We start from the raw sequence: 24,350 nt of genomic DNA, 5'->3' as shown, positions 1-24,350 counted from the left end.
AGATTTATATGATGCTTAATTAATTTATTGGATTTGGATATTCAAAATCGAAAATTGAATAAATTAAAATAATTCGAATTTAAAAATGGTATTTATAATGAATAAAAACTGAATTACTTAATTGGTTTTCGATCATCGATATTTGTTTTTATAGGTCTAGTAGACTCAATTTGCATTTTATAACTTTTGGGCTTCGAAATCAAATTTAAAAGCAGTGTTTGTCTGAGGGCCCAACCGTTTAAAACAAGCCCAAATTTGAGTCATATATTTGAGCCTGAAACTCAACAATCCAATTCTACATCCCAGTTTTGATTGTTTTTCTTTTTGAAGTTTTTTTTCTCTCAATAATTGTCTCTCCCTGGTTCCGATGCTTCCTTTGTTGGATTTCTGGGTTGATCTTTGGCTTTTCAGTTTTCAGTCGCCTCTTCCTCACTCTGCCTGCTCGATCCCTTCTCTCTTTCTCTAACTACAATATAAACAAAACTGTAAAGCTTGATTATTTGATTTTCTTTCATCAATAATATTATTTCTCTTATTTTTGGTAAATTGTTGTCCTAATTAATCGAAGATGGCGAGCACTCACGTGACTAAGCGAGCTAAGTATAAGACCACAATCAAGGATCCAGGAACTCCCGGTACTCTTAGAATGGTACTCATTTTATTTTATTTATTTTTATTGAATTTATTTACTGAATTTCAAATTTGTCAATGTTGAAAAAGAATAATGAACTGATGTTTACAGTTCATATTCTTTTTTACGAAATTTGAAATTTATACGCATTGTATTTACTGATAGATATTTTTAAATTTTATTCACTTTTTTGGAATTATATAGGATGTTTTTAAAGTTCGTGGTGTGTTTTGTTGTATTAATATATGAATTTTTATGTTGTAATGGTTGAATAATTATTGAATGATTCGAAGAAATAATTATCTAAGTAACTTTGCTTTGTACAGACGTTTGAGAAAATTTTATTTGTGCCTCATAATCCTAAATCAGCTGGAAAGCTTGATGTGGAGTTTCGATACATTAAAGGTAAATTGCTGTGTGTAATTTGGTATGAATGCAAGCTATCGTACTGTCTAAATAATGCTGCTTAAATGGTGAAATTTGCAGGCAAAAAGCATACGAAGGAAGGATCAAATAAGCCGCCATGGCTTAATCTTACTAACAATCAGGTATCTTTGTTTATGTTGATTAAATATATGTTTCCTATCGGGTTGGATAATCATTGTTTTGGTTATTGATTTATTTTAGTCTTTATTTAGATTGAATCCAAATGCTTTTTTTATGGATCAATGATATGTTGAAATTTTCTTTATGTGTTGTTTTCAGAATGGGAGTTTCATCTTTGAGTTCGAAAATTATTCAGATCTTCAAGAATGTCGAGATTTTGTGGGTAAGTTACATGTTCAAGTCAAATGAGTTTGGCACAATATGGTTCTAGGATTTTATTAAGGATTTGCTTTCATGTTTTTCCTTGTTCTTAGCAGTTGTCATGCATGTTTTTGAATTTTGAATTTCTTTTTTTTTTTTTTTTTTTGTAAATTGTTTGAGAACGAATTTTCCTTTTCTATTCCTCCTTATTAACATGAGTAGCTAATCAATGGTGTTAATTTGTTCTTGCTTTTTATTTTAGGCATTAAAGATTCTTTTCTCTTCTCTTAACAAGTGTATAATTCTGTTTAATTTCTATCCTTAGCCCTTATGGGCCTGAGGTGGTTTTAAGTAAAAACTTAAAAATCCCCTTTTCTCTTCTCCTTTATTTTCACTCTTCTACGCTTTGCATGTTACATTGTATTAATTGAAGTTTTAGCACACTTGTTTCAAGATATGATGTTTGTTTATCATGAATAGGAAAAGTTCTTGCAAAGGGTGGAGAAGTTTCTGAAAAACCTACTGTTGCATATCCTGATGAGCAACTCAGTGCCGCTGAAATGGAGCTGCGAATTAAGTTATTACAGGAAGATAGGTAAATTTACCTTTTTGTGTCAAACCAGTTTGTGTTGTGAATGCCAACTGGGTTGGCTTGAGGATTTGAAGAGGCTTACTTAAGAAAACATAAGAAAAAGTTTAAGGTGAGAGGGAAAATAGGAAAAAACATGCTGCAAGGGGAAGTAATTAATATAGTGGTGGTTTACAGGATTAAGTTTTTGCTTGGAAGGATTTCAGATAGATAAGGGAACTTTTAGTCAGGCTGTGGTTTATAAAAATGTAAGTCATGTTGATATTAGATAAATTGTAAACCATAACTTCTAGAGGGATTTAAAACATATTACAAGGTGTTGATAGTAAGTTTGCTCTGAAATAATCTCCTTGTGTCTTTTTAGAAGATATGTCATTTTGTATCTTTGTAAATATGAAAATTTTAGCAACAAAAAATTTCATTTGTTCTTATGCATGATTAGTGGAACGTAAAATATGTTAGTTTGAAATGGACACAGGATGTCATACATGATAGCCTTTTATATGTATATCTACATCATTTAAGCCTAATAGGATAAATAAGGTAATGATCATGTGAGTTGTGTTGTGACAACTACTTAAGTATTCTGAGCAGATTCACATGTAAAACAAAATTCTTAACTGAATGTGTGTTTTAAACATTTTCTTATTATATGTCATTGGCTTTTCTTTTCTTGAAAGTCTCTACTGCTGCTTGGCTGGGTTCTTTGCTACTGGATGGAACTTCCTGAGCTGACAAGAACTTCCTAAATGACATTTCTTCTTCTCAGTGAACTGCAGAAACTTCACAAGCAATTTGTGCTAAGTGGTGTCCTCACAGAAACTGAGTTTTGGGCAACACGAAAGGTTAAGTGCACATTAGGCCTTTGTTTTCTTCTGTGGAGACTGTTATATTGGAATAAATATTAAAATCTTCCTCTGCATAAATTGCAGAAGTTGTTGGATAGAGAGGCCAGCAAAAAGACAAAACAGCGGCTGGGTTTCAAAAGTGCAATGATTTCTGACATCAAACCATCAACTGATGGTCGGGTACAACCTTTCTCTCTTTCACTCTCACTAACAATTGCATACTTGCTTACGTCTTTCCCATTCCATGTGCCTATGTCTCACTCACAAGATCAATTACCATATATTAGTTTATTTAATGTCATTTTCCAAGTAAGTTGGGTACAGAAGATTTATATTATCTTTATCCTGCTGTTATGCAGACAAACAAAGTCACATTTAATTTGACACCGGAGGTCATTCTTCAAGTATGGTATCTTTTTCATTTTTTCTTTCTTTCATTATATTTAGTTAATGCCAAGAGCCTATTTAAACTTATCTTGTTTCTTAAATTTTGTTTCTACTATTATTAGTTTAATCATTAGTCTTTGGCTGTCAGACTTGGTGTAAGTATAACCAATGCTTGATGATATGTGACAGATATTTGCGGAGAAGCCAGCTGTTCACCGTGCATTCTTAAGTTATGTTCCTAACAAGGTACCTGGAGCATTGAAACAATTCTTTTCTTCTAGCAGTTGGCCTATAAACAATGACCCTATTGGTATATTGGCTATTTGAAGATGACCATTAGGTATGATTCATTCTGCATGTTTTCCGTATGCCCTACTGTCTTTTTTTTTTGGTTTATAGATGTCAGAAAGGACTTTCTGGACAAAATATTTTAGAGCAGAATACCTACATAGTACGAAAAACAGTATTGCTGCTGCAGCAGAGGCTGCTGAAGATGAGGAACTTGCTGTATTTCTAAAGCAGGATGACATATTGGCAAGTGAGGCGCGGAAGAAGGTGCTATTTGTTCTTTCTTCACCCCCCCCCCAAAACTGGAATAATCCTTGATGTAGACAAGTAGGAGGAACAGATAGAATATGGAAATCAAGAGAGAAAATCAGAAATAGATAGAAGCAATTAGAGGGAAACAGAAGAGATTGAAGGAGAAACAGAAGAACTTAGGAAGAGAACCAGGCAGAACCTTTAGTGGCAAATCTCAATAATTCAATGTTCAATATCCAAAACCTTGACCTGGTAAATTGGACACGACATGAACACGATATTGAAAAAATAACTAAAACATGACATGACACGAAACAGTGACACAAATGTACTAATATGTCAAAATTTATATAAATATATAATACTTTAAACTTGACCATGGAATTGAAAAGTTACACGAATATGTTGCGGATGCATGAACAGCTAGGTTTGCAAAACCCAATTGAAACTAAAATAGGTACTTACAATTACCTTAAAACCCTAGTAAAATTTAAAAAAGAAAAACCAATTATAACCTCAAAGTAACCTTGAATAGCCTTGACAGCTATAAACATTACAATCGAAGTCATAAAATACCTAGTAAACATAATCTCCTAACTGGGATATCTTGTTCTCCGTTGATTTTTTTTTCTCCTGTGAATAATACCATGAATGAGGATGGTCCTTACCCTTTTGTATAATGTGTTCTTTGCAGATCCGGCGGGTTGACCCAACTCTGGACATGGAGGCTGATGAGGGTGATGATTATACACATCTTCCGGTATGTTCGATGCTATCACTTAAGTGAATTAATTCATTTTGTAACTGCTTTTTAGAGGTTTGCTTTTTGATAATTTGAAGATAAAAGTGAATTTTTTTGTTTCATTTATCAAGTTTGACCCCTGGGTCATGTATGTTTGTTTAAGGTTTGTAATGGATGAATTCTACAGTTTTAACTTTAGGGAAAATAAAAAATCATATCTGTTTATGTTTCTTAACCTGCAGGATCATGGGATTTTACGTGAAGGTAGTAAGGAAATGACAGAATCACAAAATGAGCTATACAAAAGATCTCTATCCCAGGATATTAACCGGCATGCTGCGGTTGTTCTTGAGGGAAGAGCTGTAGGTAAAGGCTTTCCCTTGAATTTATTTACCACTGCAGAATTTATTTATTATTTATTTTTTTCTTGCACATATATATATATATTGGTTTAGTAATGGCTTTCTGATACTTGATGTCCAGTTTTTCTTTTTGAGAACATACATGTCTCATTGGATTGCATCTGCTCTATGAATTTGAATGTAGATGTGGAGTTGGAAGACACGAAGGCTGTAGCAGAAGCACTTGCAGTCAAAACAGAGTTCGTATTGGTTTTCTCCTAATTTATTTTACAACTGTGGTTTTATGCTGTAGAATAGGTATTTATGTTCTATGGGTATTTATGTTCTATCTTTGCATTAGAATCATCAAATAAGGGAGAATCTGATGGGGATACAAGCCGTGAGAGGTTAGATAGGTTATCAAGGATGACTGAAATAGAAGATCTTCAGGGACCAAATACTCTTCCACTAGCACCACTTTGCATTAAGGTGACTCCTGTGATGTGGTTTTAATAGATGCTTTTCTGTAGATACCTTATTTGTGTGTGCCCAAAACCAGGACCCTCGAGATTATTTTGATTCTCAACAAGCTAATGCACTTAGAAGTTCTGGAGATGCACTTGGTGAAATTGAACAAATAAAATGCGGTTTGAGCACCCAGGAGGTGTATGGTTCTTTAAGGGAGTCCATCTCATCGATTAAAGCTATGGGGTTGAAGGAGCCTATTGTCAAACCTGAAGTTGCTCATCAAGTAACGGCAATATTTTCATGGTGCTTGTTAATAATGGGAAGTGGTGGATATAAGAACTAACAGTGAAACTTTATCATACAGGTTTTTGATGCTTTGACCAATAGTATCTCCAACACCAAATATCATATTGGGAAAAATCCTCAAGAGAGTGTTCTGGACAGACTTCCGAGGAAAACTAAGGAGGAGCTATTGCATGTGAGATTTCTTTGTTAGTGTACTTGATATAGTTGCATTTTATACAATGGATTTTGGAATATTACCTGTTCTGCCTTAACCCTTATGGCTGTGCATCTTTATTTTGCTTAATTTGATAATTTTATTTCTAGACTTTGGTTTGCTTATAGAGAACTTCTGAATGTTTCCAGCATTGGACATCAATCCTTGAACTACTCAAACATTTTTGGGCATCATATCCTATCACCACCACTTACCTCTATGTGAAGGTAAATGCTGCACTTATTGTTATAAAAAAGCCTGGAGCTGGCTAACTACCTTATTAATGAAGGTTGATGATGTTTGCTCTCAATGGATGAAAATTCAAGTTTTAAATAAATTTTCAAACTGGTTGTGTTAGTCCTGAACTCTCTCCTTCTGTCCTGCATATAATGATAGACACCCACAGAGTCAGAGAGAAGGAAAAATTTTGTTACAAAAGAACCATTTCTTCAAACAAGCTAGGCTGCTTTTGAGTATTTGCAAGGAAAATCTGTCTTTTTTTTTTCTCAGACATTTTTTGTTTTCAGAAATGCTGTGTATTTTATCTGTTATTAACAGTATCCTGAAAGCTGATGACGACCATAAATGAAAGGATTGCATTCTGAATGTTAATCTCAATGTGATTGACTTTCTTGATTATAAATTTTTTCTTTTCATAAATCTGTCATTCTGAATTGTTGTTCATTCGGTAACTGTATGCAGGTAAACAGATTAAAGGATGCCATGTCAAATATCTATCCACAGCTAGAGGTAAATGTCAGAAAAATAAAAAATGGAGAAGTTTCTTCACTCAACTTTCCAATTCTACCCTTTCTGCAGTTATTTTGTCTAATTTACCTCCTGTACCCTTCTCTTATCTTCCTGGCTTGAGTGATGCTGAAGCATAATTTCTTTGAATGATTTGTTGAAGATGCTTTGCCTTTACCTCTATTTTGGATACACTTAATTTTAATAATTTATAAGTCCGCCATAAAATTCAGGAGATTAAGGGATCTGTCCCATCAGAGCTTCGGCATCAGGTTTCCCTCCTTGTTCGTCCAATGCATCAGGTGTGAACTTTTCTTATTTCTTAGTTCAAGTCCGGAAAAATGAAAGGGAGAATTCAGAGGAACTATATGAGTTAAACTGCTAGGCAGTAGTAGTTTCACTTATTCTTGTGAACTTTGGGCTCCAAAGTTAAACTACTGGCTTGCATATGCTGGTTTTGGATCGGGGCATTCTAATTCCATTAGCCTCATGAGCAGATGTTATTAGCAGCACATGCAGGTGCAGTCATGACTCGTGTTCTATGGGATGAAATCAGCTCCTATACATTCCGGAGCCAGCGAGCAATGCCTATTGGGGCATATCATTAATCAAAGTTGGTTAATTAGGTTGAACTATTTTCTGAAGTTTGCTCCTGTTGAATATGACTTGTGCAGGCTCTAGATGCTGCTATTCAACATTATGAAGCAAGCATGCAGAAGAGATCCGCACAAAGTGGAGAGAGACCAAACGGATATGTGTAGGGAAACATTACTGTTGTCACAATACATGTCTTCTTCTTGCATACACCTGTATAACTGCACCCCCAATGTGGTGGGTGTTTTGCCGTCTAGGCTCTCAAAAAGAGCCAAAGATCAATTTTGTTACGGATGGGGTTTTAATTTTGCCCCTTTGACGTCAAAACAAACATCACAGTTACATATGCAACATTTTTCGGAAATTACTCGATGAGAAGAGCCTTGTGCATCTTTTGTGGCAGGATACTCTCATCAAGCCTGATTTCTTTCGATTTGTATTGCAATAACTGATTAGGGTTAAGTATTTTGGTCTTCTCTAGCTATGAGTAATCCTTTAAGCTTTAAATTCTAGCTGGATTGAGCTAAACATTTAAGACGAAAGTTCCATCAAACAAGTGAATTGTTTTTGAGTCTTGAGTTTTTTAACTTTCCAGGAATTTCTTATATTCTTATGATCTCTATTTTGGTTGAGTATTATGTTAATCTCTATTTCTTTAATACTTTAGGTCATATTTCTGACCCCAGGAAATGTGTCAAAATTGTTTAATCAAAGTAACAACCTTATTTTAAAAGTCATCTCTTTTTTTTTATTACAACTTAAAAGTCATCTTTTGACTTGTCATTTGAAGCAAGGGAATTTTCCAATGAAATTACCTTATATTTTTCCTACCTCATCATTTATTATCATATCGGTAAGTTGCAGACTCCCTTGGTTACTCAGAGTGGTAATTAAATTCTTATTTTTGGAATCATTCTGTCGTAACCAATTCCAAAATGAAAAATAAATCAAATCCAATGCATGGAATTTCATTATTTTAGTTTTTAGATTTGTTTGGACAGACTGTAAGGTTAAAAATAGTGTTAAGACATTCATACAAAATAATATTTAAGCCATTCAGACAAAAATATATCAATAAATTATTTTGTAAGTATTTTTGTAATTTTAAAATTTTAATAAAAAATTCTAATATATTAGCGATTTAATCAATTTATTTAAAGATTAAATAAAATTTAAATACACTTGAATGATTTAAAGGAAAAGACGAAATAATGTCTACCTTTTATGATCTAGTGAAAGCTTTCCCCTCGGTTCTTCATAAGATTCATCTTATTTTTATTTGATTGACCAATATAAAAAAAAGACTAAATTATAGATTAAATTTATTATAAGGGATTAAAAGGGAAGTTCAACTTTTATTTTGTAATTTTTATTTGTATTATTGAATTATGATACATCGTATTCGAATAGTGGTAAAGGTGAAGTATATGTGTTTGACCGTATCCAATTAGCCATCTCTCAAGAACAAAAAGGAAGTACAGAAAATGAATGAAATTCCAAAATTACCCATTTCCCAAATAAAGACCATCGAAAGACCTTGCTTTCTCCTCGCTTCTCTTCACTGTAATAAAATCACCAAATAAAATCAACCCAAAAAATAGAGAAAAAATCTTTCTCCGAGTTTCGCCTTTCTCGTTCCTCTTGTTTTCGTAAGCTTGTTTACCTCTCAATTTCATAGCTATGACTGTTATGGCCCCTGCCCCTATCGATGTACTCTTTCTCTGTTTCTCTCTATTTTTACTCCTTTTTATGATTTTTTTGATTAATTGATTTTTTTTGGAGTTTTTTAGGGTTTTTCTTTGTCCAATTTGGTTTCTTGATGGATCTGATTCTTCTGATTTAATAAATTCTTTTTTGAAATTTTCCTTGATTTTTTAGCAACAAGAAGATGAGGAAATGCTCGTCCCACAGTCTGATTTGACCGACAATCACCAGCCCATGGAAGGTATTTTTTTTGTTGTTTTGAGAAATTTACTTCTTTGATTCGCTTACATCAATGCAAGTTCCGAAATTTTCTACCTTTTTTTTTTGGGTAGACTGAAAAGAGGGTTTAATTTGATTATGATCTTTGTGATTTATATCTTAATTGTTAGTTGTAGCGCAACCCGAAGCTGCAAATACTGTGGAAAATCAACCAGTTGAGGATCCTCCTTCATCAAGATTCACTTGGAGGATTGAAAACTTCTCTAGGTTAAACGCTAAGAAGCATTATTCTGAAGTCTTCGTTGTCGGTGGTTATAAATGGTATATCTCTTTCCCTTGTTGATATTGCTACTGTTCTTTCTTTCGTTATATTTTTTTGGCGATGATAATTGATGATTTGATACTTCTGGTTTGAATTGCTTAGGCGAATACTGCTATTTCCAAAGGGAAACAATGTGGATCATTTGTCTATGTATTTGGATGTTGCTGACTCAGCAAGCTTACCCTATGGGTGGAGTAGATATGCCCAGTTCAGTTTGGCAGTAGTTAATCAAATTCATAATAAATATTCTATCAGAAAAGGTATTACCCTTTAAGTAGATGATCTGTACACTGTTTCAGTATTTTCTTCCGTTGGTATTATAACATCAAATTAGTTTGTTTCTGGATTTCATTGAATCAGTTTTTTTTTGCTATGATCAATACCAGCTCTAGAACATCCTTATTTGTGATGTTGTTTCATCATTTAGGAGTTATGCTTTTGTTACTCTGTAAACAGTCTAATGTAGATTTGATGCAATAAAAGGCAGGTTATCTCTGATTACTAATCAGGTTAAAAAGAAAATGTGGCCTTTATGATGCCCTTTTTTTCAATATGGAGTTCTTGATATCATTGTCATTTCTGATGATTGAATGACATGACTAAACTTGGCTGATTTTAAGATTTTTTGTCCTTTTTCTTTGGTACAATCCCCTTTTTCCTTGTGACCATAGTGCTCTCCTTGCATGTATAGCATCTGACTAATGTTCAGTTTCATTCCCCCCCCCCTCCAATGAATCTGTAGGTTGTGCACTAGTGTAGCTTTTAGTACCATGTTCATGTCTTAGTTTTCTCTAGTATCTTTCTGTAACTTGATGTGAATTTGGTCATACCATTGGAGAGAATAATGATAAGCTTATTAAATTTGCACCTGACTTGGATTTTTACAGACACACAGCACCAGTTCAATGCACGAGAAAGTGATTGGGGTTTTACATCCTTTATGCCCCTCGGCGAGTTATATGATCCTTGCAGAGGGTATCTTGTGAATGACACTTTGATTGTTGAAGCAGAGGTGGTTGTCCGCAGGATTGTTGATTACTGGACATATGACTCAAAGAAGGAAACTGGTTATGTTGGACTTAAAAATCAAGGAGCAACATGTTACATGAATTCTCTGCTTCAAACTCTGTATCACATTCCTTACTTCAGGAAGGTAAGTACTGATGCTCCATGTCTTGTTGAACGGATGTGTTGATGGATCACTTTTGCTAATGCTTCTGATGTTATATTTCAGGCAGTGTATCATATGCCTACAACTGAGAATGATATGCCATCAGGAAGCATCCCTCTTGCTCTGCAGAGTTTATTTTACAAACTCCAGTACAGTGACAGCAGTGTTGCAACAAAAGAGCTGACCAAATCTTTTGGATGGGACACACATGATTCTTTCATGCAGCACGATGTTCAAGAACTTAATAGAGTTCTGTGTGAAAAACTTGAAGATAAAATGAAGGTAAAAAGCTTCAATGATCTTTAACCATGAGTTCATTCTAATGTGAAATTGAAGTAAATTTTGTTTGCTTCTGTTATGCCACCAGGGAACTGTTGTGGAAGGCACCATACAACAGTTGTTTGAGGGGCACCATATGAATTACATTGAGTGCATTAATGTGGATTATAAATCTACAAGGAAGGAGTCATTTTATGGTATCTTTTTTTTTTTTTTTTTTCTGAAATAACTGGTTGGAATTTATGTCCTGTTCTCCATGTGATGCTAATTTACTTTTTGCCTATACCAGATCTTCAGCTTGATGTTAAAGGCTGTCATGATGTATATGCTTCTTTTGACAAGTATGTAGAAGTTGAACGCCTTGAAGGTGATAATAAATATCATGCCGAACAATATGGCTTGCAGGTTAGCTTCTATGTATTTTGCAAAATGCTAGATTCTAGATGATGCTTATGATGAGGTTGATTAAAGTAGATGCAGGATTTCATCAATTAATTTCATGCTTCTAAGACAATACCGATAGGATGATCTGTGCATACATCATAAGTTATTTGATTACTAGCAAATTTGCCTTTAGTTAGATCGTTTTTCAGTGGTACAAAGCTGCATAAGAGCCACTATTTTGGCCAGGGTGTACAAAATGTGGCTATTTTTGCTATTGTAGTAACAAAATGCCATCTTCTCTATTTCTGAAACAGGGTAGCTTTTCAAGTTCTCTCTTGATACAAGCATTCATTTTTCTATTATTTGTTTTATCCTTTGCTCAGTGCATTATATCTGATTCTGTGTAATATCTTTTCCTGTTTAAATAATTGCATTTTGGATGATGTTATTGCAGGATGCTAAGAAGGGTGTCTTGTTTATTGACTTCCCTCCGGTCCTTCAGCTTCAGCTTAAGCGATTTGAATATGATTTTATGCGGGACACTATGGTCAAGGTCAGCAGTTATAACATCTTAATTCTGCGTGGTTCTTCATAGCCAATGGTGCATGTGCGGTCCAGGGGCTTCGCTGTTAGTGCTTAATAATACATGATGATAAATTTTCTTTTTGCAGAAGTAGAGAAAAAAATAGTTATATGTTCTTGTTTAACTCGTAATACATGCAAACAATTGTTGCAAAAAATAGCAGATGTAATGAGCTCTAACTGTGTGCTGCTAGGTGCTAGCTAGGTCTGGGAATGGTGCCTGGCAAGGGGCCCACTATGCTCCCTTTGACTGGCTTTGTTAGTCGGACTTGGGTGTGTGTGTCAGATACAGTATGTGCCCGGCACAAGTATGGTCAGATATTTCTATTTCTTTCCACGTACTTAGAGGTCGTATCATCATATCCATGTGTCGGACACATGCACTTCAAGAAAGATGAAGGGTTAAAGCTATATAGGGGACCAGTCCCCAGACCATGTAAAAGAATCGAAGCTTGGGGGGTGTTGGTTCTCACCTGTAGTGGTTCCCCCCTCCCCTCTGTGAATGGCCGGTTGGCATGTTCTGTGCTATTAAAATATTTGAATCTTTTTTTTTTTTTCGGTTTGGAAGCGTGGGGTTCAAACCAACTCACCTGGCAGAATACAATTACTAGTTGTCTGCATCTTATTAATAGCTGTTGTATTGCGATGCTAATTTGTTGTGTGGTTTTGATGAAGTTTTGCATTAAAACTTAAAACTAACTTCGTAGACTTTCCAGCCTCTCTTCATTTTGTTTAGAGAACAGAAATCCTTATGTTACACACACACCGTGGATGCTTTTAGTAACAAAAACTTAAAGAGGCACCATTACGCCTGTTTGATGTCTTCAGCGTAAATTGACATTCCTTATCTCAGTGAGGAATTGCTGCAAGTTCTGTCATCTGACAAATATTAGTTCTTTATTTGCATGCTTTTATTGGGTTGTGCTAACAGTTGTTAAGTGTGTTTTTATCCTGGATTCTAATGGTAAAATTAATATTTCCATTTGTTATGTAGATTAATGATCGCTATGAGTTCCCTTTGCAACTTGACCTTGACCGAGATGGTGGAAAATACTTATCACCAGATGCTGATAGGAGAGTCCGCAATCTTTACACGCTTCACAGGTACCTATAACATTAAGCATTTAGCCTGTCTCAGCTGTGCTCTTCCATTTCCATCTTTTGGTAACCAGTAGCTAGAATAAGCTGCTCTTGATGGAAAGTTGAAGGATATCCAAATTTTATACCTTCACATTTTCTTTGGACTTGAATTTTTTTTTTTACTCGTTTTCATGGTGGAAATACTTTCTAGATGTTTTATAACTTCTTTGATATGTTTGATATATATTTTTCTGAACTTGTATCATTAGTAGTAATTCATTAATGGTTTTATGGTAAGGCTTTTTATTGTTCAGGATCTGGTACGGGCTTCATTGTAACAAAAATTGTATACTTATATTTTTTTTGTGAAGTCATTTTGGTGGAAATAGATATTTTTGGGCATAACTCAATTAGGGTTAGTTTAGTTGGGATTTTTTTTATCTCAAAGAGGGTCGTGCGTGGAAGCAGTGATGTCAAGGCGTGCCTAGGCGCAGCGCAAATGCCATTACCGCCTCAGCCACCTCAAGGCGAGGTGACTTCAATCAGGCGAGTGCCTGGTGTGCTTTTGGGTGCCTTTGTTGCAAAGCTAGGCGCAAAAAAAGCGTGCCTCACTGAAGAGCCATTCTCCTATTTATATATATATTATTTTTGCTTTTAAAAGAAAAATATAATAAAATATAATAAATGATTTTTTAATTAATTATTGATCTAATTTTATTATATAAAAACCTAGTTAACTCTTAAAAGTTAGAACTTTTCAAGAGAAGATGAAGGAAATTTAGAGCTAGTTTCTGATGATGATATATAATTTTGTTCTTATGGTGTTTTATTTTACAATACATTAAGTAAATCATCAAACTTAAATTATTGAACAATGTTTTGAATTTATAAATTGAACTATATTAAAATTTATCTTTCTTTTACTAATTAATTAGTACTTATTAATTATATGTATTAGTTACATATGTTTTTATATACATTTTACATGTATATTTATATGCTTGGGCCTCAGTTTACTAGGGCTAGCGCTTTTTTTGCACCTCGGTTTACTCGGGTGAGCGCTTTTTTTGCGTCTTGCGCCTCAGGCTATATAAAGGTCCTAGCGCCTTGAGTACGCTTGGTGCCCTTGACAACATTATGTGGAAGGTAGTCTGAAACCTCAAACAACGTAGCAACTAGCAAGAGAAAAGAACATGAAGTGCTAGTACTGAATAACAACATTCTCAAAAGAAAAAATAATTCATATCCTTGATTAAATCCACTCTACCAAGTTTGGTCAATACAAAGAGATATAGATGGGAAAATACTTATTTGTCTACTAGGATTAGGGTTTGGTAAGTGGTTAGGCTAAGTAATGATACCCAAACTAATGTATAAAGGAAAAGCACTGTACCTCAAATATATTAAAGATGGGACCCAATTGACTTTGACTTAATGTCCTATCCAGCATGGAAGATAATTACTAATATTCCTGTTGACATCAAAATTCTAAGGTTTAGGGTTGATAATTACTTTTCTACCGACTTATGAACTATGAAGGAGATGTTGGACTTAGAATAGTCTTCTTTGTGAAGACCCTAATCCAAAGAAGATGGTATAATTGGATAAAGAATTTGTCCTCAAATTTTTGAAATTTCAGTTGAGGCATCTTTACCTTCCTGATGTAGAGAGGCTAGAGAATGCTGATTCTGTGTTACATTCCCCTCAACTGACCTCAACAATTGCACATAGTTATTTTTCCAATTGCTTACTTTAAGATGGTGAGCAAAAACAAACAGAAGTTGAGAAATGAATCACGTACTTGGTTTCTCTAATAATGTGTAGAAAGATTGTTTACGCGTATCAGTTGATTGTGCTGGTGCACAGATTTGATGGGTTGCACATACTACTTTATGTTTCTTCACTGCTTATAATAACATTAAGTTTAGAAACCATGTACCGGGGTTCTCTAATGATACTATGAAAGATGGTAACTGATCTCAAGTTGATTGTGCTTGTGCAGAAATTTAGTGACAGCACATGCTACTTTATGTTTCTTTAATGCTTATAATAACAGCTGGTGCTTACATCTTTGAGTTTGGTTACAGTGTCCTCGTTCACAGTGGTGGGGTGCATGGTGGACATTATTATGCATTTATCAGGCCGACTCTTTCTGATCAATGGTATGGATCATATTAATGCATTCAATCCTTTGCAGCAGCAAAAAAAAAAAAAAAAAAAAAAAAAAAAAAAAAAAAAAAAAAGAAAAGAAAAGAAAAGGAATTGATTACTAAATGCTTAGTCTGCTGCACAAATGTTAAACTAATTGATTACTAAATGCTTAGTCTGCTGCACAACTATTAAACTAACCTATGCTGATTGTATTTAAGGTACTTTATTTACAGCATACATATGCCAGCTATGCTTCGGAGACTTGCAGGTGATACTTCTTTTGTATTGATATTGAATGCTTTTCAGGTATAAATTTGATGATGAAAGAGTAACCAAAGAAGATATGAAAAGGGCATTGGAGGAGCAGTATGGTGGTGAAGAAGAGGTACTATCTTAGTATGTTTTACGCACTGTTTATGAACTTTTTGTTTTAGCTTTTTTTCTTTTAATTATATGTATCTTCTGGGTTATGATTTAACAAAGTTTCTTTCTTCTAATGTGCCAGTTACCACAGACAAATCCAGGATTCAATAATACTCCTTTTAAATTTACCAAATACTCAAATGCATACATGCTGGTGTATATACGTGAAAGTGACAAAGACAAGATAATATGTAATGTGGATGAGAAGGATATTGCCGAACATCTTAGGGTAAGATTCTGTTGTTAACATATTAGAGCTAAAAATGAGCCAAGTCGAGAGATGTGGTGGAAGGGAGTTATTAACTAGTCCCTAGCTGGGTTTGAGCTCGGGTTGTTTATGGCTCCAACTAGGATAGTTCAGCATTTTTAGTAGTCTCAAGCTGATTTTAGGTGTTGTTTCTCAATTTGATCATTTCCGATCTTCCCTTTCTCACAATCTAATGTGCAATGTTTTTTATGATGTTTCTAGGAGAGGTTGAAGAAAGAACAAGAAGAGAAGGAGCATAAGAAAAAAGAGAAGGCAGAGGCACACCTTTACACTATTATAAAGGTTGTTGTTTGATTTATTATTTTAGTGGCTGGATGGAGCATTATTGAGAGTAGTTTCTTACAGCTATATGATTGTCCAGGTTGCACGAGATGATGATCTTGCAGAGCAAATTGGGAAGGATATATATTTTGATCTTGTGGATCATGATAAAGTCAGGAGTTTTCGAATTCAGAAGCAGATAACTTTCAATGTGTTTAAGGTATGGTAAACAGAGAAAAGGAAATAAAAAGATTTCTTCTTGGCTTGTACTTGGCACTTATGGTAATAGTTATCTCCTGTGTTCATGATTTCACTTGTTGGTGCACGCAGGAAGAGATTGCTAAAGAGTTTGGCATACCAGTGCAACTTCAGCGTTTCTGGTTGTGGGCCAAGCGTCAAAATCATACATACCGTCCAAACCGACCATTGACACCTTTGGAGGAAACACAATCTGTAATATTCCTAAGCGTCACTTATATTGTTTTGGTTCTAAAACCTTGTTTCAGAAGTAATTGTGTCTAGTTTTAGCTTCCGTTTTTGTTCAGCATAGTTAAGGTCCTTTTGGTTTTAAAACCTTTGCATGCATATTGTTGCATGCCTCTCCTGTTGAATGAGTATATATTTATACTATTTATACATGTTTTTCTTCTTAAAAAAATACAGAAAAAACCTGGACAACATAGAAATTTGCTGAAATTTCCTTTTTTGTTTGTCAAGGATCTAACACTGCCCAACTTTGAATTTCCTCACTGTAGGTTGGAACACTGCGGGAGGTATCAAATAAAGTTCACAATGCAGAATTGAGGTTGTTCTTGGAAGTTGAGCTTGGACTGGTAATTTGGCTTTCCATCTCTCAAATTTTCTGTCTAGTTATGTTTTTTTTTTATCCCATTCAGGATCTTCATTCTCCAATCCCAAAATTATAATTAGGAGAGATCCTGAAGGATAGGCCTCAGTTGGGATTCTAAAAGCTTCCAAGTGGAAAAGGCTGTCTGTTGTCACCATAGAAGTTAGGCATTTGCCAATAGCCTTATTGTTTTTTGGTAGAGTGCTGAACTCTTAGTTCTAGCGAGTACTGACCATGGATCAAAGCTTTGGAAACCTCCAATGTAAAAGGAATAAGTAGGAAACAGACCATGAGGTTTTAAGCTTCACTCATGTCCACCGCAGAATAACTTATCTGCCCTTCAATTAAAAGTTGGATTTGTAACTGTCTCCTTTTTGCTAAATTCTTTAGGCAAATCCTATGTCTGTGAATCATTTAAAAATGAGAACTAGGAGAGATCCTGAAGGATAGGCCTTAGTTGGGATTCTAAAAGCTTCCAAGTGCAAAATGCTGTCTGTTGTCACCATAGAAGTTAGGCATTTTCCAATGGCCTTGTTGTTTTTTGGTAGAGTGCTGAACTCTTAGTTCTAGTGAGTAGTGACCATGGGTCAAAGCTTCAGAAACCTCCAATATAAAAGGAATAAGTAGGAATCAGACCATTAGGTTTTAAGCTTCACTCATGTCCAGCACAGAATAACTTATCCGCCCTTTAACTAAAAATTGGATTTGTAACTGTCTCCTTTTTGCTAAATTCTTTAGGCAAACCCTATGTATATGAATCATTTAAAAATGAGTGTTTCATCCAGTTTTGCCTTCTTCCCCTTGGTAATTTTGCGGTCATCTTGTATTCTTTTCATGACTTAAACATTACTTTTCAGGATTTACGCCCAATTGCTCCTCCGGATAAGACGAAGGAGGATATTTTACTTTTCTTTAAGCACTATAATCCTGAGAAAGAAGAGCTTCGGTAAGTTGTCTCATGTTGCGTGTTTCCCCTTATCTTCGGGGAATTATGTGAAATCTTATAAGAGATTATCTTTCTGTTGCATCAGCTTTGTTGGAAGGCTGTTTGTGAAAAGCACTGGCAAGCCGATTGAAATTTTATCAAAATTAAACAAAATGGCAGGATATGCTCCTGATGAAGAGATCAACCTTTACGAGGTTTGCTTCCAATTATTCGTTCTACAGCAGTGCAATTTTTAGTTCTCTTTTAACTTTTTCCTGTCATTTCTCTCTTTTTTGCTTGCGTTTGAGGAGATGGTAATTGAAACTAATGCATAGTCCTAGAAAAGACATTTTTTTTCTTCCTCTATGGTGGTTTTAGTTGGAACTATTCAGGCATTTTCTAATTTATTTTCACTTGAATAGTTGATAAAAAACTTGGATAAAAGTTCCTGTATATTTTTGTGTTTGACAGTGAAATGGATATAATGTCCATCTGGTTCTTTTGTCCAAGCGTTTGCATAAATTTTGAAAATGTAATGAGGAATAATACATTGGGTATGCTTTAATGTACAGGAAATTAAGTTTGAGCCCAGTGTTATGTGTGAACCCATTGACAAGAAAATCACATTCCGAGCTAGCCAGGTATGCATTGTACCTCATTTTGGGTCCTTGGGACAATTCTTATTTGGTTTGATCCTACTTAACTGTTTTGATATTCCATCATTTTCCACTGCAGCTTGAGGATGGTGACATAGTTTGCTTTCAAAAGTCTCTTCCTGTTGAAAGCATTGAACAATTCCGCTATCCAGATGTTCCTTCATTTTTGGAATATGTGCATAATCGCCAAGTAAATTCTGTTTATCCTTTATATACTACCTTCTTGCAGTTATTCTATTGTTTTCACTGCATTTTCATCTGAAGTCTTGATGGATATCAAGCATGAGGGTTGACCTGTCTGGTCATATAGCTACTTTTTGTATGATTGTGATGGATGATGTGTGGTAGGTAGATTAGTCTTGCGTCTTTTCAGTCCAATCTGATGCCTGGGTTATTTGTTTCTACGAATATTCAGACCTATAAAAGGTAGATTTTCACTCATGATATTCAGGAGCTAATGTGCAATATATTGAGCACTTTGTTCTCTCAGTGGTAGTTTGATTAACTGAATACTATTTGTCTGCTTTTTTGGTCGCATTCATTAATTCCATGAGCAGTTTTTGATCTGACATATTAGGTTAGTGGTTGCATGTGCTAATGTTGGTAAGCATTGGTAATAGGTTAAAGAAGAAAACAAGTTAACTTTTTTAATAGCATTGGCATTACTTTCATTGTCTCAATGGGCTTCAGAGTTTGGTTGATAAGATCATGATATCAACAATTATAAATAATAGTGTTTGGTTCCAGAAGCACCATCTATTTCTTTATTAAATTCCCTAATTTTAAAAAAAATTCAATCTTTCCACTCTTTGAAAATAAATGCATTTGATGAATGAAAATAGTCAAATCACATTTTGTTCTGCATTTTCTATTTAAAGAGAATTATCAGCATAATTAATTCCAGTTTGCTTACGTTATACATAAAACTTAACAGGACTGTCACCCAGAAACTAAATACAAGAGAAAATGCTATTAGAAGTTTTACTTGTTTGGATGAGTGATGAGTGCAGCCCTTTCATTTGTATGTGTCCGAAAAAGTATAAGGTGTATGGTTATATTTTTTGTCTATTAATGATACAGTAAAAGCTCTATATATTCACATAGCCTTCAAACTGTTTTGGCTCACTTTTGAATGTTGTCCAAAGGCATATTAAGCTGTTATCCTATTTGTGAAGACATTTCTTTATGGCAGATTGTACACTTTCAGTCGTTTCTTGGAATATACAACCCTTCAGTTATATCCAGCTTGAATAATCTTTTTTGCTTCATTCACTAAAGCAATATTTTCATTTTTTTTTAAATTTCTTTATGGTAGATTGTACACTTTCGGTCTTTGGAGAAACCCAAGGAAGATGATTTTTGTCTTGAGATGTAAGTTCAAAATTTCAGTTGAAGTTGCCTTCCTGTACTTTTTTTCTATTGACATACCTTTTCTTACTGTTATTTTCTTCTATTTTAAATATGAATTTGATGATCAAGGCCTTACACTCCTTCCTTTTGAATGTTTAGGTCAAGGCTTTATACCTATGATGATGTTGTTGAAAGAGTAGCTCAGCAACTTGGTTTGAATGATCCGTCAAAAATCAGGCTTACATCTCACAATTGTTACTCTCAGCAACCCAAACCTCAGCCTATTAAGTATCGTGGGGTGGATCATTTGTCTGACATGCTGGTCCACTACAATCAGGTAATAATCAAATCCCCTTAACAATGCATATCGAGAGGCCAAATGATGATAGGGCTAAAAGCTAACCAATTTTGTTTGTTGACAGACTTCTGATATTTTATACTATGAAGTTTTAGACATCCCTCTACCAGAATTACAAGGTTTGAAAACCTTGAAGGTAGCATTTCATCATGCTACTAAGGATGAAGTGAGTATATGGATCATATTTAAGAGTTTTGATGAATGATGTAAAAGTTCTGTTGTAGTACACTAAAATTGGGTTTTTTGTGATCCAGGTTGTTATCCATACAATTAGGCTTCCAAAACAAAGCACTGTGGGCGATGTGATTAATGATCTTAAGACAAAGGTAAGTTTTCTTTCATTTGATGGGTCAAATGATCATGTTGAGGTCATGTATACTTTTTATGGATAATTTCTTAAATAATAGAGTAAAAATTGTTAATATTGTTAATAATCTTTCGGAAACAGGTAGAGTTGTCTCATCCTGATGCAGAACTGCGGTTGCTTGAAGTTTTCTATCACAAGATCTACAAGGTTTGAGTGTCATGTTATCATGATTATTTTTTGCTCATATCAGTGTTTACCCTGGAAATGGGGAATGAGCCATGTTTATTTAATTTGATCTGAATGTATAGGTGATGTATTGCCTAATATCTTATTTTTCATAATCTTCTAATGCCATCAGTTGTCTTATCTGTTTAAAACTTGACATTGCTTGTTGAAAAGATTGTTTCATGGGTTAGTTTCTTAAATTGTATATTCCTTTATGTGGTTTGTATTTTCTGCTCTTCCTGGTTTGCTAATTTGGGGTTCCTTTATTCACCTATTGTTCCCTTTTCTTCCCTTTAGTCACAAAATTTTGTTTCCATCACATTTCTGCAGATTTTCCCACCTAGTGAGAAGATTGAGAATATAAATGACCAGTACTGGACATTACGGGCAGAAGAGGTCAGTTCCTCCACCCTGCTCTCTATCTCTTATGCATGCACTCATGCTTCCTGCTATGATCTAAGGAATCATTTTCTTTCTGTTGTATTTTGTTGGTTTTGATTTTTTGAATATCATTTCTTGGATAATGGCTTTCTTTAAGTTAATAGAGTGCTGATTTTGATCTTTGTTTCTTAATCTTGCAGATTCCAGAAGAAGAGAAAAATCTTGGTCCAAATGATCGCCTAATTCATGTTTACCACTTCACTAAAGAAACTGCACAGAACCAGATGGTAATAATTTTTTTTACATCATCTTATTTTCAGTTGCCATTTTGCTTTGCCTAAGATTACTTCTTTATCACTATTATGTTTCCTTACCAATGTTTTTGCCTCTTGTTTTGACAGCAAATTCTGAATTTTGGAGAGCCCTTTTTCTTGGTGATTCATGAAGGTGAGACACTGGCTGAAATAAAAGTCCGAATACAAAAGAAGCTGCAAGTTCCTGATGAGGACTTTGCTAAGGTTTGTTGTACTTCCTGAATCCTAAGTGAACTTGTGCTCACTGGTTTACCCTAATTCTTAGTGTGTTCAACCCCTTTTCTCTCTCCTCTTTTTGAATTTGAATTGATGTATAGTAGGAACTCTGATGGTGATGTATCCTCTGTTAATATTTCTTTTTAACTAGTTTTTCCTTTTCAGTTATGTATTCTCCGTTTTATTTATATGAATCCTATTTGTTTTTTCAGTGGAAGTTTGCATTCCTCTCACTTGGCCGGCCAGAGTACCTTCAAGATTCTGATATTGTATCTAGTCGTTTTCAGGTGTGCACATTGTTTTGCTTATAGATATTCGAAAAATTTTCCAAGTTTCATTAGGATGTTACTCTAATTTTGGTTTTACTATACATATACTCAGAGACGAGATGTTTATGGTGCTTGGGAGCAGTATCTTGGGCTGGAGCACTCTGACAATGCTCCGAAAAGAGCTTATGCTGCTAATCAGGTAATAACCATAAAGTATTCCCAAAGTTTCAGCAGAAATCAGTTGATAACAAACATACCCTAAGGATAAAGATATTCTTTAAGACTGCGATTAATATATCTGCTTTTTCCAAGTCCATGAAAATGACTGGCCTTTGGAGATGCCTGGAATAGTAGACTCTAATAACATCACGCTTCTTTGCAGAACCGGCACACCTTTGAGAAGCCTGTTAAAATATACAATTAGGGACTATTTTAGATTTTACCTCCCTTTGGTGACATTGCACAAAAGAGTGGCACTCTACATGAACTAAAAGCAAATGACAATGTGAGGCAACAAGTTAGCACTGAAATGGCATCTGTGACCTTTGCTTGTTGATTTGTTGGATAAATGTAATTCTTTCGCTAGTGTCGATTCAAAGGACTACTTCCTTTTACGTAATCAAAGTGTGCATCTGCAAATGACAATTACGATCCGCTGAGGTTTTTGCTACTACTTTCCGTCTTTAAATCGAGGTTGGTTGGTTGGTTCAATCTTCAATCAAAACGTAAATGGGGGCAAGTTGCCTGTGTAATTTGTCAGTACATAAACAAGATTTTGATTATTAGTGAATTTATGTATACACAGTATAGTTGGGAGAAGGTTGTGATTTTTGCCATTCCCTTTGGTTGGTTGCCCTGATTTTGTCCATGTAGATCATCTGATGCATTTAGCATTAGCTGCTGCCCTTTGTAATGGTTGATTGCCATTCTTTTTCAAGCCTATTATTATGGCTTATTATTATATCTAAAGATTCTCTTCATATTTGCGCTACTTTTGCTTAACTCTGAAATGCCAATCTCAATCATTACTGATTTCTTTTTATAGTGAACTTGTTTTTATATGAATACAAATCTGAGTTTGGTATTATGATTCGGAGTAATCCAAAGTAAATCAAATTTATTCATAATAATGGGATATATTTTATTTTCCATTTTCTTGTTTCTCTTGAGAGATATTTTCCACTCTGTCGAAACAATTACCTATTTTGTTATAAAGATATACAATTTAGGTACTGCTTTTTTTTTCTCCTACCTATTGTAGGCCTTGTCATGGTGATATTATTTTTTTAATGGTCCATGTCATGGGGTTCATGGTTGTTTTTTTTTTAATAATGTTATTTTCAAAGTTTATGATAAATTGTAATTTTAAATCTTTTATAAACTCAAGGTGTGGTGTGTGGAACTTTTTAGTGGTAGAATTAGAAAGCTTGTTTACTAACAAAACTGTTTTATACCTATAACCACTAGCTTTTATGTTATCATATTTTGTTTCCAAAGGTTGTTAATTAGGGACTCTAATTCTTTTACTGTAATTGTATAACTGGTGATTGACCACTGAATTAAACTGATTGATAGCCAATTCACGACTAAACTGTTTCAATATCTCCTTGCCTACCTGCATGCTTAAGTTCAGATTCACTTTGTGGATGCCTGTCATCTAAGTAAATTCTCGATTAATAAAAAAAGAATTAAGGAAAATGACAAAAGATTAGATATATACATAGGATAAGGTGGAGATGTTACATTACCTTTTTTCCCTACTGAGTTTTAGTAGTATAGTGGACCTTATCTCCTCTCTTTTCCTTTTTTGTGCAGGATGTGACTTGACTTCAATCATAATTGTATTAACATGGTACCATGAGCTCGGTAACTGCAGGACCAATTCTCCCTCACCTCACCTCCTATGTGGTTCCCATTTCTCATTCACTTTAGCCAAATTGGTTTTTCTCCCCCATAGAAATTCAGTTTCAACTTTCAACCTTTACTTTGTATCAATGATTGCTTATTATCAGTTGTCTTTTATATCTATTAACATTTGTTTAAAGAGAAGATGGGCAAAAATTAAACGAACATGCAAAAAAAGAAAAAAAGAAAAAGGAATTTGGAACTTTTATGGTACAATCTTTTTTATGGGTGTTTTTTCAACATTTGGCGTTTGAATTTAAATCCGCTAGACAGAGCAAAGTTAGAAAATCATTATAGGGAATAAAATTGAAATAAAATTTTTGGGGTAAAAATTTAATTATACCGTTATATTAATTTATAATTTTATAAGGATTTAAACTGCAATTTATTATTTTTTAAGATCAAGGCCAGGCTCTTCTAGATTTACGGTTGCCGCAAGATATGTGTTCTTAAAATATACGATAAGCTATATATCTTTTCTTGAAAATAGTGAGATAAGTATCAAAGCTCGGAAAGTACATTTTATGGCATTTGAACAGTGAACTTGAAACTGGGGAATTATATTTTATAGCACTAGAAGTGGAACCACAAAATCTCAAGCCTCATCTTCACTCTTATTC

At 34.4% G+C, this 24,350-nt stretch overlaps 2 protein-coding genes across 3 annotated transcripts; both read left to right on the top strand.

The window, feature by feature from the left end:
* The first annotated feature begins 295 nt into the window (after positions 1–295).
* Positions 296–7,704, top strand: LOC107953138 (general transcription and DNA repair factor IIH subunit TFB1-1). Its single transcript, XM_041117765.1, has 21 exons — positions 296–649; positions 958–1,036; positions 1,118–1,179; positions 1,337–1,400; positions 1,859–1,973; positions 2,737–2,812; positions 2,900–2,995; positions 3,175–3,219; positions 3,392–3,448; positions 3,602–3,757; positions 4,437–4,502; positions 4,727–4,850; positions 5,031–5,085; positions 5,139–5,143; positions 5,187–5,314; positions 5,385–5,576; positions 5,658–5,771; positions 5,942–6,019; positions 6,495–6,542; positions 6,773–6,841; positions 7,214–7,704. Exons 1-21 carry the CDS (start codon positions 569–571, stop codon positions 7,298–7,300), a joined length of 1,797 nt encoding a protein of 598 aa, XP_040973699.1. The 5' UTR covers positions 296–568; the 3' UTR covers positions 7,301–7,704.
* Positions 7,705–8,571: 867 nt separating this feature from the next.
* Positions 8,572–23,943, top strand: LOC107953139 (ubiquitin C-terminal hydrolase 13). Of its 2 annotated transcripts, none has more exons than XM_041117764.1 (32): positions 8,572–8,843; positions 9,012–9,078; positions 9,227–9,377; positions 9,481–9,638; positions 10,266–10,531; positions 10,613–10,831; positions 10,917–11,025; positions 11,118–11,233; positions 11,667–11,765; positions 12,789–12,898; positions 14,962–15,036; positions 15,332–15,410; positions 15,531–15,677; positions 15,918–15,998; positions 16,078–16,197; positions 16,308–16,430; positions 16,733–16,810; positions 17,682–17,770; positions 17,856–17,964; positions 18,322–18,390; positions 18,485–18,595; positions 19,721–19,776; positions 19,915–20,092; positions 20,178–20,279; positions 20,368–20,439; positions 20,562–20,627; positions 20,976–21,041; positions 21,227–21,313; positions 21,428–21,544; positions 21,769–21,843; positions 21,938–22,024; positions 23,641–23,943. In XM_041117764.1, the coding sequence occupies exons 1-32, from the start codon at positions 8,814–8,816 to the stop codon at positions 23,650–23,652; spliced, it is 3,324 nt and encodes a 1,107-aa protein (XP_040973698.1). In that variant the 5' UTR covers positions 8,572–8,813; the 3' UTR covers positions 23,653–23,943. The 2 variants fall into 2 exon arrangements, with proteins under 2 accessions (XP_040973698.1, XP_016743862.2); XM_016888373.2 differs by lacking the exon at positions 23,641–23,943 and adding an exon at positions 22,208–22,816.
* The last annotated feature ends 407 nt before the right edge of the window (positions 23,944–24,350 follow it).

The sequence above is a fragment of the Gossypium hirsutum genome, chromosome A07, assembly GCF_007990345.1.
Source record: "Gossypium hirsutum isolate 1008001.06 chromosome A07, Gossypium_hirsutum_v2.1, whole genome shotgun sequence".
NCBI lineage: Eukaryota > Viridiplantae > Streptophyta > Magnoliopsida > Malvales > Malvaceae > Gossypium > Gossypium hirsutum.
This window is presented reverse-complemented; position numbering and strand designations above follow the sequence as displayed.

Bases quoted from the DNA above. Each gene is read 5' to 3' on its own strand.
- LOC107953138 (XM_041117765.1), top strand. From the start codon at position 569: ATGGCGAGCACTCACGTGACTAAGCGAGCTAAGTATAAGACCACAATC. The intron at 1,180-1,336 runs GTATCTTTGTTT...TGTTGTTTTCAG, and splicing joins TTAATCTTACTAACAATCAG to AATGGGAGTTTCATCTTTGA. The intron at 4,851-5,030 runs GTAAAGGCTTTC...ATTTGAATGTAG, and splicing joins TCTTGAGGGAAGAGCTGTAG to ATGTGGAGTTGGAAGACACG.
- LOC107953139 (XM_016888373.2), top strand. From the start codon at position 8,814: ATGACTGTTATGGCCCCTGCCCCTATCGAT. The intron at 11,234-11,666 runs GTTAGCTTCTAT...ATGTTATTGCAG, and splicing joins CCGAACAATATGGCTTGCAG to GATGCTAAGAAGGGTGTCTT. The intron at 17,965-18,321 runs GTTTGCTTCCAA...TTTAATGTACAG, and splicing joins AAGAGATCAACCTTTACGAG to GAAATTAAGTTTGAGCCCAG.